The 14,064-nt window shown below is 40.8% G+C and overlaps 2 protein-coding genes and 1 non-coding gene across 7 annotated transcripts; 2 read left to right on the top strand and 1 right to left on the bottom strand.

Moving 5' to 3' along the window:
- The first annotated feature begins 3,468 nt into the window (after nt 1-3,468).
- On the top strand, nt 3,469-8,851 carry LOC127613702 (dentin sialophosphoprotein-like). 4 transcript variants are annotated; one of them, XM_052084858.1, is made up of 10 exons: nt 3,469-3,746; nt 4,024-4,078; nt 4,273-4,317; nt 4,532-4,591; nt 4,776-4,841; nt 4,926-4,955; nt 5,043-5,108; nt 5,226-5,291; nt 5,429-5,491; nt 6,492-8,851. In XM_052084858.1, the coding sequence occupies exons 2-10, from the start codon at nt 4,025-4,027 to the stop codon at nt 8,607-8,609; spliced, it is 2,568 nt and encodes an 855-aa protein (XP_051940818.1). In that variant the 5' UTR covers nt 3,469-3,746; nt 4,024; the 3' UTR covers nt 8,610-8,851. The 4 variants fall into 4 exon arrangements, with proteins under 4 accessions (XP_051940818.1, XP_051940821.1, XP_051940819.1 ...); XM_052084859.1 differs by having other exon boundaries at nt 3,471-3,746; nt 5,435-5,491; XM_052084860.1 differs by lacking the exon at nt 5,429-5,491 and having other exon boundaries at nt 3,471-3,746.
- A 731-nt stretch (nt 8,852-9,582) lies between these two features.
- Nucleotides 9,583-9,656, top strand: trnai-aau (transfer RNA isoleucine (anticodon AAU)). Its single transcript has one exon. It is a non-coding gene; the product is annotated as a tRNA-Ile (tRNA).
- A 402-nt stretch (nt 9,657-10,058) lies between these two features.
- aptx (aprataxin) lies at nt 10,059-14,052 on the bottom strand. 2 transcript variants are annotated; one of them, XM_052085036.1, is made up of 7 exons: nt 13,899-14,052; nt 13,592-13,638; nt 13,212-13,478; nt 12,617-12,676; nt 12,311-12,537; nt 11,408-11,511; nt 10,059-10,694 (listed from the first exon to the last, which is right to left on the bottom strand). In XM_052085036.1, exons 1-7 carry the CDS (start codon nt 14,026-14,028, stop codon nt 10,516-10,518), a joined length of 1,014 nt encoding a protein of 337 aa, XP_051940996.1. In that variant the 5' UTR covers nt 14,029-14,052; the 3' UTR covers nt 10,059-10,515. The 2 variants fall into 2 exon arrangements, with proteins under 2 accessions (XP_051940996.1, XP_051940997.1); XM_052085037.1 differs by lacking the exon at nt 13,592-13,638 and having other exon boundaries at nt 13,212-13,361; nt 13,899-14,026.
- Nucleotides 14,053-14,064: the final 12 nt, after the last annotated feature.

Genomic DNA, 14,064 nt, shown 5'->3' with positions numbered 1-14,064 from the left:
CTTTTGCACCCAGGATGTTTGCAGTATCTGAGGTCATGTGTCATTCATTTACTTGGGGTTTTCTTTGGTTTTTCTTTAGTGTTCAGAACTCATTCCTGCCTAATATATGACTTGCTTTATATCGATGCAGTAGTTGGAATTCCACACTTCTGCGGATTTGTAATTCTTCTCTCTGATCCAACAGGTGATATAGAGAAAATCAAGTGTGTGGCAAATGTTCACTTGCATCAAGTTACGTAAATTCACAGTATCCTTGACTGCGGAGAGCAACGCATCACACGACTTAACATAACCACACGGCAAACACGCAGACATAGTAAACCGCATGTCTGCGTGCCACAACAAGCATCAATCAACCTGGACTCACTCCGCCCCTTTCTAAAGCAGGACACCGAGTGGTGGCTGTGGTTTGCAGAATGCTCCAGACTTCAGTTAACATCCCCAGCCTAATTACATGTTTCTTGTACATAGCCAAACTCCAAGGAGGTTTTAAACAAGGAATGATTTTGTTTTATTTAAAGACGGACCATATATGGACAGCCAGGAAACGTTTACAAGCCTCAGGCAGGAAGCATCAACCTCTTTATTTAGGTATCCTACTGTACATATCTTTTTTTTCCACAGACAAATTCCATAGTCCCAGAAACAGGGTTCAGTTACATCGTAACAAACCTATATCATTTTCACAATGGGTTCTCAATGCGCGCACAATCGGTTAGAATAAAATTACGATTTAGTCTCATATTTAATTCTTTAAACATCAATCAACAATCCATACAACTTGAACCCTTTCATGCACCCTACAAGGCATAGGTGTCAAACTCAGGTCCTGGAGGGCTGCTGCCCACATGTTTTCCAAGTCTCCCTGTTGCAACACACCTGATTCAAATGAACAGGTTCAATGTCAGGCTTGCAGAGCTTGCCGATGATCTGATCATTTGATTTAGGTGTGTTGGAACAGGGAGACTTGGAAAACATGCAGGGCAGCGGCCCTCCAGGACCAGAGTTTGACACCTATGCTATAAGGTGACAACATGAAAAGCTGTCCGTCACGTTGCGAGGTGGTGGTGGACCCAAAAAGCAGGCAAGAGGGAGGAGCAGGGTGTACTTGACAAATTATATTAAAACATTTTACTTTTCTCAGAAAACTAATCCAAAACAAACAAAGTCCAAAGTATCAAAACAAAAATCATGACTGAAGCTAAAACATAACAGTGACTGAAACATGACTGAAACAAAACTGACAGAAACAATGACCCAACAATGCGTGGGGAGGCAGGAGTAGTTTTATACTACTAATTACATAACGACCAACAGGTGTGCAGCTGCAGGGGCAGCACTACAGTGCCACCTGTTGGTCACAAACAGAATCATGACACTGTCCACTGCAGTATCCGCTGTCCCTGAAAGGGTTAAAAAATGTAAAATAATGATTGGTGTCTTTGTGTTATCTAGAAAAGCACTACATTAAAATGAGCGACATGATCGCGGCCATTTTGATGTTGCCCACATCTTCAGAATGAGTCCCCTTCATGACCATCTTAAGCCTGGGAGAGAGGGGAAAAAAAATCACTTTGCGCCAAATCGGTTGAATAGGGTGATGTTCTTCTTGGATGCCAGATGCTCAGGGCATTGTAAGCAGGCGTGTTGTTATTGTGAAACCATGATTTGTCTTGTAACCACTTTCAGTCCTCGAGTAATTACCTTGATTCAAACAAATTTATTTGATGTCCTCTGTCAGAAAGACAAGTCAGACAACAATTCTTCATACCATGCATGACGGTAACACACCACCAACATGGTGAGAAGGGCAACTTCGAAATAAAATCTTAGTAAATACAATAACGCACGGATGTCGGTGCCTTGATGCGCTCATATTTGGAAGTTTGACTTGACTTGGATAGTTGGAACCCAGTCTAAGTTTAATTTGCCATTACAAACTGTTGCCGCCAACATCAACACAAATATCATCCAGAAATCATGTTCAGTACCGACAGTTGTGCTCATTAGTTTAAATGCCCTAAGGCAAGGGTGTCCACACCCGATCCTACAAGGCTGCCGTCCCGCACGTTTTACATGTTTCCCTCAAATGATCAGAATCGTTATCAGTCTCCTTCAGAGCTTGCTGATGAGCTGACCATTTGAATAAGCTCATCACGAGCGGCCCTCGAGAACCGGAGCGAGACATGCCTATAAATTTATGAGCCTAACTGTATCTATCACCATTCGCCACTAGTTGGTAGACATATAACTGTATTTAAGGATGCTAAATAATTTATTACGCTTACATTGTAGAATGCGCCGACTATACTAGCAGCTAGCTCACTAGCAGCTAGCTAGTGAGTGAGTGAGTGAGCTAGTAAGCAAGTGCCTTATGTAGTCTGGCAAATGCCGTCGGACTTCATTTCAAAAGCAGTAAAAGAGGTAAATATGATAAGCGATTTGGATAGTGGATGGATGGATGGACTCTACACACTTTGATGCTGACAGCCTGACATGGTTGCAGTTCTTACTGAGCTTTTTTTTTTAATCAGGTTTACCCAAATGTGCTACTTTTGCCGGCAAAATCGCTACTGTCGTTCAGATTGAGGATCATTTTCCCAACATATCACTTCTTAATGTTTCTAGAAAAGAAAATACAATTTGCTGATATGCACAGTTTACATTTAGGGGGAAAATGTCAAAATATTTGGTAGCTGCAGTTCTAATTTCCATTGTTACTGTTATCATTTTTGCAATGTAAGAAATGAACGTTAGTTAAACACTTTTTTAGTAAGCCAGAAGGGACGAAAATTGTAGGCTGGGCTGTAGCCTGCAGATACAGCAAAATAAAATACACAATCATGTCAAATATATTTATAATATAGAAGAGTAAGTAAAAAGGAATTAGACTGTCTGCTGGACTTCGTCATCATAGACAAGATGGCAGTTTTTGGCTAAAGTGGTGAAGATGTAAGTTAACAGGAAACAAACACAACCTCGCCTATGCCATGCTTCCGCTCCGAGTAGGTGAGGTTCTTATTTTCTCTCCAAAGGAAAAACAAGCCCAATAGTTTGCTCATATTTCACATTTGACAAGGGAGGGGGCAGAGTATGACTAAAATTTAAGTGTGCATCTGGGGCGTAGAGTCTGAATAAAATTCAAGTCTCGATCTATCTATCCTCTAGCTCTAGGACTGTAGTTACAGTGTCTGTAATTTATGGTTTTGGACTTGTAAAAATGTACTTGACAACATCATGTTATTTCATACTTTATGACACTTGGTTTGAAGTGTAAGAATTGGATTTTGCTTCAAGGAAAATGTGTGTGTGTGTGTGTGTGTGTGTGTGTGTGTGTGTGTGTGTGTGTGTGTGTGTGTGTGTGTGTGTGTGTGTGCGTGCGTGTGTGCGTGTGTGTGTGTGTGTGTGTGTGTGCCTGCGCACGCGCATGTTTGTGGTGTCTGTCTGTGGTTTGTGTACGCACTCGCCATCATCCATCCCGCCAAAATGTGTTTTGAGTTGGCTCTCTGGCACAAATACACCTTGGCGTGTCCACAGAGGAGAAATCCGGAAGGAAGTGATGTAACTGAAACATCATTTGGTTCGCATATATACAGCCGCTGTTGGGGTTTCCTTCAGCTTGTCCCAACTACCAGCTTGCAGCTCAGAATAGGCTTCTCTTGCTCGCTGTCACACATAAGCCGAATCTCTGACAGCTTTTCACTTGGCGTCTGACTGTTAAAAGATTATCCATCAAGCTTACTCAGGTAAGATTGAATATTGACTTTGTATATTTTCAGTCAGTTAAATGTATCTGCATTTTTCTTGACATTGAATTTGCTTGACCATGTGGAAGTTTCTATTCTTTACGTAGTTGCAATTTGCATGCAATCATCTGCTTTGTCTATTTTTAGCCTGAGTTATCGCTCTCTAACAATCATAAAAATGCCATCTAGTGATAATGATGATACAGTACTCACTCACTGCTTTCTCATTCTGTTGAGTACGATCCATCTTAATGCGATTTATACACGTGTCTTGCAGGATGAGGGTCATCGGACTAACATTTTGCCTTATTGGGGCGATATTTGCCAAACCTGTAAGTACATATTTTGGGAAAACAACTACAATGGTTAGTTTCAAGTCAGCTGTCAATTTGTTACTATTTTTGTACAAAAATAATGAAGTCGGTGCTTACCTGTTTTCAATATGAGGTGTTAAACGCGGGGCTATATGTTAAGTGGGTCTCAAGGACAGTGTAAACGATTGTCATGTTATTGCTTTTTCTGGCAGATTTCATTTAATGGCGTGGCGGAGTCCAGTGAATCAAGTGAATCGGTGAGTGCTTTTTGCTTTTTCTTTTTTTGGGGGGTGGGGTTCGTTTAAGACTGGAAATACAGCATCTCGTTAGATTAATGGTGTGGTGATTATATTGTTTGCACTCTGTATTCTTACAACCACGTCTGCAGCTTATAGGAAGAGATATTCACAGAATGTAGCAGAGTTGATGAAGAGTAGCATTGAATGTCTCACTCTCTCCCCGTTCTTCCAGTCTCAAAATGGAGGCTCATATGTTCCACAATTCTATCAACATTCCACCTACCATCAGCAGGTAATTTACTGGGATCATTGAGATGTCTTCTCTTCTTTTTTTTTTGGGGGGGGGGGGGGGGGTGTCAGATATCTGGGGGGAAAAAACTCGCATTGTGTGTCTACCTGAGAAGAACACAGCAGAAATTGTTCATGTTGAAGAGTATCATTTAAAGTCCCTCTCTTTCTGTCTTAATTTCACCCAGTCGCAGAATGGAGGTTCATATGATCCACAATCGTATCAACATAACCCCTACCAGTACCATCAGCAGGTAGATTAATGAATGTCTTTTTAAATGAGGATTTTCTTCTTTTGAAGGCACTATTTTGAGGTTTCCTCTTCTTTTTGGTTTCAGAGCTCTGAAGAAAATCGCCAACATCAACAAGTGAGTGTTTTTGGGTATTATTACAGTCGTGAACCTTCCAAAAATGCTTGAAGAGTTTCATGAAATGTCCCTTTTAATTTCTTTTAGTCTCAAACTCGAGGTGCCTATGATCCACAGTCCGACCAACATTACCCCTACCAGTACCCCCAGCAGGTAATTTACTCCAAATATACTCCAAGTGTTTCTCCTGAGCTGCCAGTAGTGAGTCTTGAACGGTGGCAATCTTCAAGAGTATAATTAACTGTTTCAGTCTCTGTTCATTTCTTCCAGTCTCAAACTGCAGGCTCGTATGATCAACAGTCTTATCAGCAGTACCTGTACCAGTACTACCAGCAGGTAATTACTCAGTAATGATTTTCTGCTATTGAGGATACAATTTTGAGATGTTTAATCACATTTTTTTCAAAGAATATATCAATAATGATGTTGATTATAAAGAGTTTCATCAATTGCCGCTCTGTTTTTTCTTACAGGCTCAGAGTGGAGGTTACAATGATCCACAATCTAATCAATATTACATTCAACAGTACCAACAGGTGATTAACTTCAATAGGACTTGTTCAGGCATAATTTTGAGTTCCATTGTTTTCACTTCTTGAGGTTATTTAGAGATTAAAAGATTACGCTCGCATTGTTTTCTTTTGTGATTCCGCTTAAGCCAAACGTCAAATGTTAGTTTTAAGACTTTTGTAACGGCAACTGTTGTTTTTATATTGCTCAGCACTCACAATTAGAATCTCTGGAAAATTAATTATAGAGACATTCTACAATGTGACCGAAGTTGACTTTGCCTTGGATCATTACAGGTTTTTTAAAACAGTTTTTCAAAACGATTTTCTCATAAAATCCTTTACATCCAAAAGTGTCTTCTTGTAAAATAAATTCCATGCAGCAATGGTAATAAGAACATTTAATGCTGTGTTAACAAAATACTGGACATTCGGGCAAAAAGTAATTTGTGTTTTCTTGCTGCGCTGTCATAATGCAAGTTTATTTATGGAGCTAATCCATCTTGCAGACAGCACATTGGTCAACTAATTAGCAAGTCTGCCTCACATTTTTGAGGTTCAGGGTTGAAATCACTGAGCCGGCCTTCCTGTGGGCGTGTGCACGCTCCCCCGTGTGTACATGAGTATTCTCTGTGTTCCTGTTACAAAAAAGTGTATTTGGTTCATTGAAGATTCTAGATTGTGTTTCGGTTTGAATGTGAGTTTGAATAGTTGTTTGGCTTGCTTAGAAAGGCGCCCACAAATAAAATGTGATATTATTATTATTATTATTATTATATGTGCCCTGCGTTTGGCTGGCAACCAGTCCAGGGTGTACCGTACCTCTCACCCTGCTTGAGTAAAATCCAGCTTCTGCAAAACTTTTAATAAGGATACCATATAGGGCATAGGAAATGAATGGATGCCTCTGGGTCCTGCACATCTGAAAGTGGCCATGAAAGCCACATTGTGGCATACTGAATTGTAACCTACGATATATAAATGTCTCAAGTAACACAAAGGCTTGTTTTTTTTTTCTCTGTTTCAGAGTTGGAATCCAGCTTCTGTGAGTACTGACAACCACGTCCTAAGTCAGTCAGAGCTGCACACAGCTGACATCAGTGACACCACCAGCGAAGAAGAGGACACAGGAAACAATACCGGGAACACAGCTGACACTGGTGACAGTGATGAGAGTGTCAGTAGCGAAAGCCATGAAGCCAGTGACATGAGCCATGACATCAAGGGCCAGGGAGCGAGTGATCAGACTGACAGCAGCGACAGCACCAGCAGTGAAAGCAATCAGAGCGTCAACGGCTCAAATAAAGAAAGCACCAGGAGCAGGAATATCAATGAGGCCACCAGTAGTGACAGCAACGAGTCCAATGAGACCACCAGAAGTGACAATAATGGGCCGAGTCAAACTGATCACGAAGGTTATACCATCAAGAGCCCTTTGGTGAACAAAGTTATTTACAGACGTGGGAGCGGCGATGGAAAACCTGGTCAGACCAAGGGTGTTTACGGAACCAACAGTGAAAGCAATGAGACCAGCGAGGCCGGCGATGACACCAGTAGTGAGAGCAGTGAAACAAGTGACACCCATGACCCTACAAGTCATGAACGCAATGAGAGTGCCACTGGTGAAAGCAGCAAGTCCAGTCAAGCTACTCCCAGCCCCAGTCGTAAAGCCCATCAGGCAGTTGGGGTCAGTGAAGTAAGGCATGCCATCAAGAGCTCTTTGGTAAGTAATGTGATTGACAGCAGTGAGAGCACCAGTGAAGAAACCACTCAGACCAACGTGACCAGTGATATCATTCGTGATGACAGCAATGAAAGTGTGACTCGTGACATCAGAGATAATATTAAGACCAGTCATAGCAGCAAGTCCAATGAGAACATCAGTGACAGCAATGAATCAAGTCAAACCAGCAACAAAAGTTCTATCATCAAGAACCCATCGGTGACTCAAGTTATTTACTTTAAAAGTGGGAGTATCAGTGGGCAAACTGGTCAGACCGGCAAGGATAGTGATAGAACCAGCAATGAAGGTAGCGAGACCAGTAAGGGCAGCAACGACACGAGTAGTGAAAGCAGCGAATCAAGTGGCATTCATGACAGCACAAGTCAAGAAAGCACTGAGGCAGACAACAGCAGCCAGAGTGCCAGTGATGAAAGCATCGAGTCTGGTAAGGCTCGTCACAACTCCAGTAGTGAAGCCCATCAGACATTGAAGGTCAGCGAAGTAACCTATTCCACCAAGAGCTCATTGGGAAGTGATGTGACCGACAGCAGTGAGAGCAGCAGTGAAGAAACAGCTCAGACCAGCGTGACCACTGAAACCGCCAGCGCTGACAGCAATGGAAAAGTGACCAGCGACATAAATGACAGCAGTGAGTCCAATGAGAGCACCAGCAGTGTGTCAAGTCAAACGGATGACAAAAGTTATGCCATCAAAGCCCCGATTAACCCGAGCGGTAAAACTCGTGATGCAGTCAAGCTCAGTAAAATGAACTACGACTTCAAGACCTCGCTGGTTAGTGTGATTGACAGCAGTGAGAGCGCCAGTGAAGAAACCATTCAGACCAACAAAACCAGCTACGTCACAAGTAACAGCAGTGAATCCAGTGCATCCAGTGACACTAGCAGTCATGAAAGCAGCGAGTCCAGTGAAATTGTCACTCGTCAAAACAGCGGAACCGTGAAGGCCAGCGACATCACGGGGCATAAAAGCGGTGAGTCCAACGACGGCAAAAGCCACAAAAGCAGTGAATCCAGTGACACTACTAGTCAGGAAAGCAGCAGAACCACTAAGGGCAGTGACTCGACAAGTCATGGAAGCAGTGAGTCCAGTGATACCACGAAAGATGATGACTCCACTAGAAGTGAAAGCAATGCATCCAGCAGCAGCACCAGTGAGGAAAGCAACGAAAGCAGCAAGGACAGCGACAGCACCAGCCACGAAAGCAGTGAGGCCAAAGACAGCAACAGTCATGAAAGCACTGAGGTGCACCCAAGCAAAGGCGACGACTGCAAGGATGGGGATGAGAGCTGTGAGAGTGAAGAGTATTTCTTCCAGGACATAGGTGACGACACCCAATACTCAGTGGACCAACTCTTGGTGCCAGAGGAAGGTGACATGGAGTTACGTCTGCGGAGAAGATGAACCTCACCGAAAGCAACTCATCCATGTTAACTTTAAAACTGTTGAAGAAGCTGTCTAATGGAATCAGGTGGACCATAAGCTATTTCGTTTCTACTCCTGAATGTTGATATTGGCATCATAATGGTACCATGTGTGTTTACTGAAATTATTTTGTACTCCTGTCATCACGTGGCAGCAGAGTGGATCTATACAGGTTACTACAATTTGTGTGTGTCTTATGAAAATAAATCTTTAAGTTTTTATTTGCTTGTGTCATCCTTAAACGTCCTGCGCTGTTTCTCAGTAACACGTAGGGGCAGGATTGCTGTGACAGACTGTTGTGTTTAGGTGTGTCTTGCCGATTATTAAAAAAGGTATAATTATTGTATAGTAAACACAATATCATTAAATTCCACACCCACTTCACCCATTAGGCAATATAGGCAAATGCTAACTTGGTGTAGCAAGCTAATGCAACTCAATGGGTAGGTTTTCTAAAGCGAGTTCTTTAAGCAATACAGTACATCAGTGTTTTAAAATACACATTACCATTAATAATAATCCTACACCTGCTTCTTTGACATGTAAAAAGCCTTAACAACCAACTGTAATATATAGGCAATACAAGTTGCAAAAATGTAGAATTTAATATATCCTGGCGTAATTTATGCACCTCAGAAGAAAGCACGCAATTGTTACACAACCGATGAAAAAAACTTACTGTTGTTCTGCGCATTGTATGACCTTTTTTACCGGTAGGGTGTGCTAACACACATATGACAAATGCAGTGCTGAAAGGCGTTCAGCGGACGCTTGACTTGACTTTTTTTTTTTTTTGCCATGGTTAAAACGTAGTCCAGTGATAAACTTGGGCTTTGGCCATAAATCGATACTCTCCGACTCCATAAAAATTTGAGCGCGCCTCTATTCAGTGAATTTGCAGCTATGCATAGTTGATCTATCAAAAAGATCCTGTACACGGTACTCTTACAGTGGCCGGTTAGCTCAGTTGGTTAGAGCGTGGTGCTAATAACGCCAAGGTCGCGGGTTCGATCCCCGTACGGGCCACATGATCTTTTCTATTTTTGTGTTTCTTTTTTTAAATTTTTTTTTCTACGGACGTTCAAAATATTTTCTATTGCCGAGTTTTGTCAAATTGAAAGTACAATAATAGTTTGCAGCTTTTTCTATTGACGATGAATTTAGTCTTTTTAGTGAGAGTAAAAACAAAAAAAGCATGCTAAATAGTTATTTCCAAATGCTATTGCATTTTACTCAACTTTGGTTGTGACTAAAGGTAGTAGTGCTGAAAAATTTCAATCACAACTGTAATTTAGACCCAAAGAGCTTTTCAAACCGATTTTTTTGTCTTCTAAAAATTGTCTAAACATACCCTACTCTAGTATTTTATGGTGTTGGTTCTTTATAGTCAGTAGGTTATAATGCGCACCAAATGTTTAAACAACTGTGAAACGTTGATGTGTGTAGACCACTGTTTATAAGACTCTAATGGACTAATGTTATTACATAATGATCACTTTTCAAAACACACATATAAACATTAAAATTATTGAGTCAAGCATTTACAAAGTAGAACAGAAATTGTACATATTTAATATTTAATCTACATTGAAAGTACAAAACAAAAAGATTTTGAATGAAAACCACAGTTTTCATGTAGCTCATACCATATTATTTTGTTGTATTAAGCCGCCACATCTTAAATGCCGGTCCCTGAAAATATTGTCTGGCATAAACCGGTCCGTGGGGCAAAAAAGGTTGGGGACCCCTGTTCTAGACCACTTATCCTCACAAATCGCTGGTGAGATGGTGTCTATAATACCATCCAACGTTGGCTAAAAGGATGGGGGATTGCTCACGGGCCAATCACAGATGTCTCACAAAGAAGCTATAAACATCTGAGGTACTATGATGCATTTGAGGTTCTACTCTCAGCCAAGAAATGGGACTTGAGGTGCTGTTTCAGAGCTGGTATTGTGGGAAGTTCTTTGCGGCACAAGTGGCAACGCAGAGGCAGCTTCAACAACTCACTGGTGCCTTCTTTGACTGTGACCTTTCCATCCGTTTCAAGCATATGGATGACATCTGCAGAGAAATCACAACAAAGAGCACAAAATAATCTATTTTTCCAATTTGTTAGCAACAAAAAGACAAATCTAAATAAGGAAAAACATCCTTACGGTAAAGCCAACTAACTTATTTGCAAGACTAGTGGGTATGAAAAAGTATTTAGGTACGATATCACAAAATTAGCAGGCTATCGGTATCATCAGAATATTCCCTGGATACACGAAAAAACACTTAATTTTATAATTATAATTCCCCTTGATACTGTTCATATATTGGATGGTGATTTACATTTATGGTTGGTCAAAATTAAATAAAATCGTACAATTCCATAGGAAACATTGCAGGTCTTTGGGCTATGCATATTGCATAGGCTATTATCGCGAGAATTATATTTTTTAAGATATTGCACTCTCATTTTTTTTAAACACCACATTTGCCAATATCTGCTTTTACTAATACTTATAAACCTAGTTAAATGACAAGGTGAAAGTCAAAATGATAACATTTTTGCCAATTATTTGACGTTACAGACCAAATCAGGAAGTGAATCATACTGTAATTAATTTACAGTGGATTTCCAATTTGAAATAGCATCCTGTTTTTGAAGAAAGAAATGGCATTTAAAACGTGTTTTTTTTTTGTCCAATTCATCAACAAAATAATTGACAGATTGGTCGATAATCGTTAGTTGCAGCCCTACAAAGAACAAAATACTGTATTTATCTCACCTTGAGACTCGATGAAATAGTCTGTTGTGAATGAGTTCCAGTGCTTTTTGTTCTTAAGGTAAGGAGAATCAAAGTCTTGGCTGATCACGTGGAGGTGCACATGACTGTTGGAGAAAAAACACAAAATGTACAGTATGTAGTGCATGTGCATGTGTGAAGATTATACCAGGGTATATGACAATTAAAATGGCTACCTCTTAAAACGCACGTCTTTCTATAAGCAAGATGGAATCACTGTTAGACATCCAATTTAGGGCCACTACACACTACGTGATGCTTGCGAACCCGAATAGGGCCGGACCATCACGAAAAAAATGACAGTTCGGCCACTCACCCCTGCACATTGGTTAATTTGTTTTATGGACACGGGCTTGTATAGGTAGCATTCAGTTTATGCAATACCGTGCCTTTTTTTTCTTAATCCACAAGAAGACAAGAGTTAAAGGAAGACTCACAGAGTTGCTACAGAGAATGGATGTGGGAGGTAATAAAGACGTATTGAGAGATGGAGCTCGCTCCAATTTATTTGAATGTACCTGGCATGGCATGTACCGCTCACTCACATTTTTACCATAAGCTACTATTTCATCTGCGGGAACATATGAAATTAAATATGGTCAAGATTTGTTGTAAAACAACACAGATACGGTACTCTTTTCTGCATTTTTAAGGCTCAGCAGCAGTTAGCCGTGTCTCACTAGCGTAAAACCCAGAAATGTATTTTTACCATGTGTGAAAGCTTGGCTGTAATTTGCAAGTTTGGCACATTGTGCAAATGCGATTCAAAATTTGAATGGCCCGCAAAACTAGTGGCCGAGACATCTGATGCGGATGAAAGCAGTTGCTGGACCAAGCACACAGCACAACAGCTCAGTGGGTTTACCAAAAGCCCCGGGCGGTTACCTCATACTTGGGATGGCGTGGTAGCCACTGCGAAAGTCCAAGGAACTTGCATGAGGGCACTGTTGAACCATATGGTCAGCTACTTTCTGCATGTGCTTGAGCAGGCTGCAGTGCTCATCCCGCAGGGCCTTCAGGCTGTGGATGGATATCCATGGGAGGACCAGCCAATGGTAACGTGCTTTGGGGTATTTGTCCTTGATTACAACTACTTTATCATCCTTAAACACCTACAAGAAGAATTCAGAGAATACACATTAATCATACAATCATAACTGTAATTTATTGGTGATGTTATTTTTAAAGGACCTGCATATTAGGGTCTTGCATCGAAGCCTTCAGCCCATGGCTCCAATGTCCAACATTTTGCTGCAACACATTAAATTGGACTTTAGCTTTTGGCTGTGACTTACCACAGTTCCTCAAATAGACCTAGCTCCTCATTCAATCATAGGGTGAATTGTCCACTGAAATAAATAAAGGCCACACCTCAAATAGAATATTCTGCTGTATGTATGCAGCACAGTACAGTGACCAGAAAAGAATTCGGGAATGGAAGAAACTTGAGATCTGATGTTATATGACAAGAATGCACCCCAAGTGTAGGAGGCCATAGTACAAAACAAATATATAATTATAACTTAATTCAGTACGACACAAAGCACTTTCCATGACCCAAAAAAACTTTACCCTATGTACATCCAGAACCAAGCACTACATTAGCAAAAATTGTAACCATTATTATCTTTGACTTATTGTAAGTGACTGATCATCATGACGTCAATGGGATATGTCAAAGATAGTTCCATCATGCAACTAAATCACAATTATACTTTAATTGTTAAAAGCCAAGTTTAAAAAAAAGTTTATATCATTACAACATCCTCAGTTGTAAATGTCTTACATTGATCTCCCTTGACTCTTCAGCTCTGACAGACTCAGGCAGGTGTTCGTGTTTTTTGGCCGCTTTTAGACTGGGAGTCTCAGAACAGCCTTCTTCATCCTTTGAGGAAACATCTAATGGTCTTTTACAACTACCAGGATCTTCCTTGAACTGTACAGTGTATGGGTACAAGTCATTGACAATGTGGAGTAACTGGCCTGGCATCAGTTTGACCTCTTTCCCATGACCCACAACCACAGAGTCTACAGAGGTGGGGTTTGCACCCAGCTGTGGAATAAAAATGGGAAAGAAATTCAGTAATCAGCGCCCCTACAAAAAAACTGTTGATTCTGAGTATGCATTCTGCTGTGTTTGTTAGACATTTTTGCAGTTTCTCTTACCTGTTTAACTTTCACAAAACCTTTGCTGCAGTCTGCTTTCAATTCAACTGATGAAGAAGGGATAGCTTGAGTAAAATTCGTAACGAGTAAATTGAATACATGACATTTTAAATGACCCTGAGAAAATAAGTGATAAAAGTCTGAAAAGTATTCAGTATGCTACGACAGTAAAATGTCACCCAGTTTGCGTGTGTGCAAATCGAAATGTTGACATTTAAGACTCCAAAACAAAACCTTGAGATAAAATAATTTGGAACAAACGCACACGCTATGAATACACACAGGTGAAAAGCTCGTACAGTATTACCTTGTTCCCTGGAGCATTTTTTGTCTTTAATTGTGGTTTGTGGCCCACGACCCAGGATAACTGACTCAAGGTGAGGCAGCAGAATGGGTTTGTGCGTTTCATCTTGACTAACAAGCTGACAAATAGACATCTTACCATTTTAAATGTACCGAATATATTACTGTCA

The sequence above is a fragment of the Hippocampus zosterae genome, chromosome 13, assembly GCF_025434085.1.
Source record: "Hippocampus zosterae strain Florida chromosome 13, ASM2543408v3, whole genome shotgun sequence".
Lineage (NCBI taxonomy): Eukaryota > Metazoa > Chordata > Actinopteri > Syngnathiformes > Syngnathidae > Hippocampus > Hippocampus zosterae.
The sequence above is the reverse complement of the archived record's forward strand: the minus strand, read 5'-3'. Positions and strand labels throughout refer to the sequence as shown.

What these genes read in the sequence shown, in the direction of transcription:
- aptx (XM_052085036.1), bottom strand. Translation starts at nt 14,028, where the DNA reads ATGTCTATTTGTCAGCTTGTTAGTCAAGATGAAACGCACAAACCCATT. An exon ending in AAAATGCTCCAGGGAACAAG is followed by an intron (nt 13,639 to 13,898) that starts GTAATACTGTAC and finishes CTTCTTCATCAG; the next exon opens with TTGAATTGAAAGCAGACTGC. An exon ending in TGCAAGACCCTAATATGCAG is followed by an intron (nt 12,538 to 12,616) that starts GTCCTTTAAAAA and finishes TTCTTCTTGTAG; the next exon opens with GTGTTTAAGGATGATAAAGT.
- LOC127613702 (XM_052084858.1), top strand. Translation starts at nt 4,025, where the DNA reads ATGAGGGTCATCGGACTAACATTTTGCCTTATTGGGGCGATATTTGCC. An exon ending in ATTCCACCTACCATCAGCAG is followed by an intron (nt 4,592 to 4,775) that starts GTAATTTACTGG and finishes AATTTCACCCAG; the next exon opens with TCGCAGAATGGAGGTTCATA. An exon ending in CCTACCAGTACCATCAGCAG is followed by an intron (nt 4,842 to 4,925) that starts GTAGATTAATGA and finishes TTTTGGTTTCAG; the next exon opens with AGCTCTGAAGAAAATCGCCA.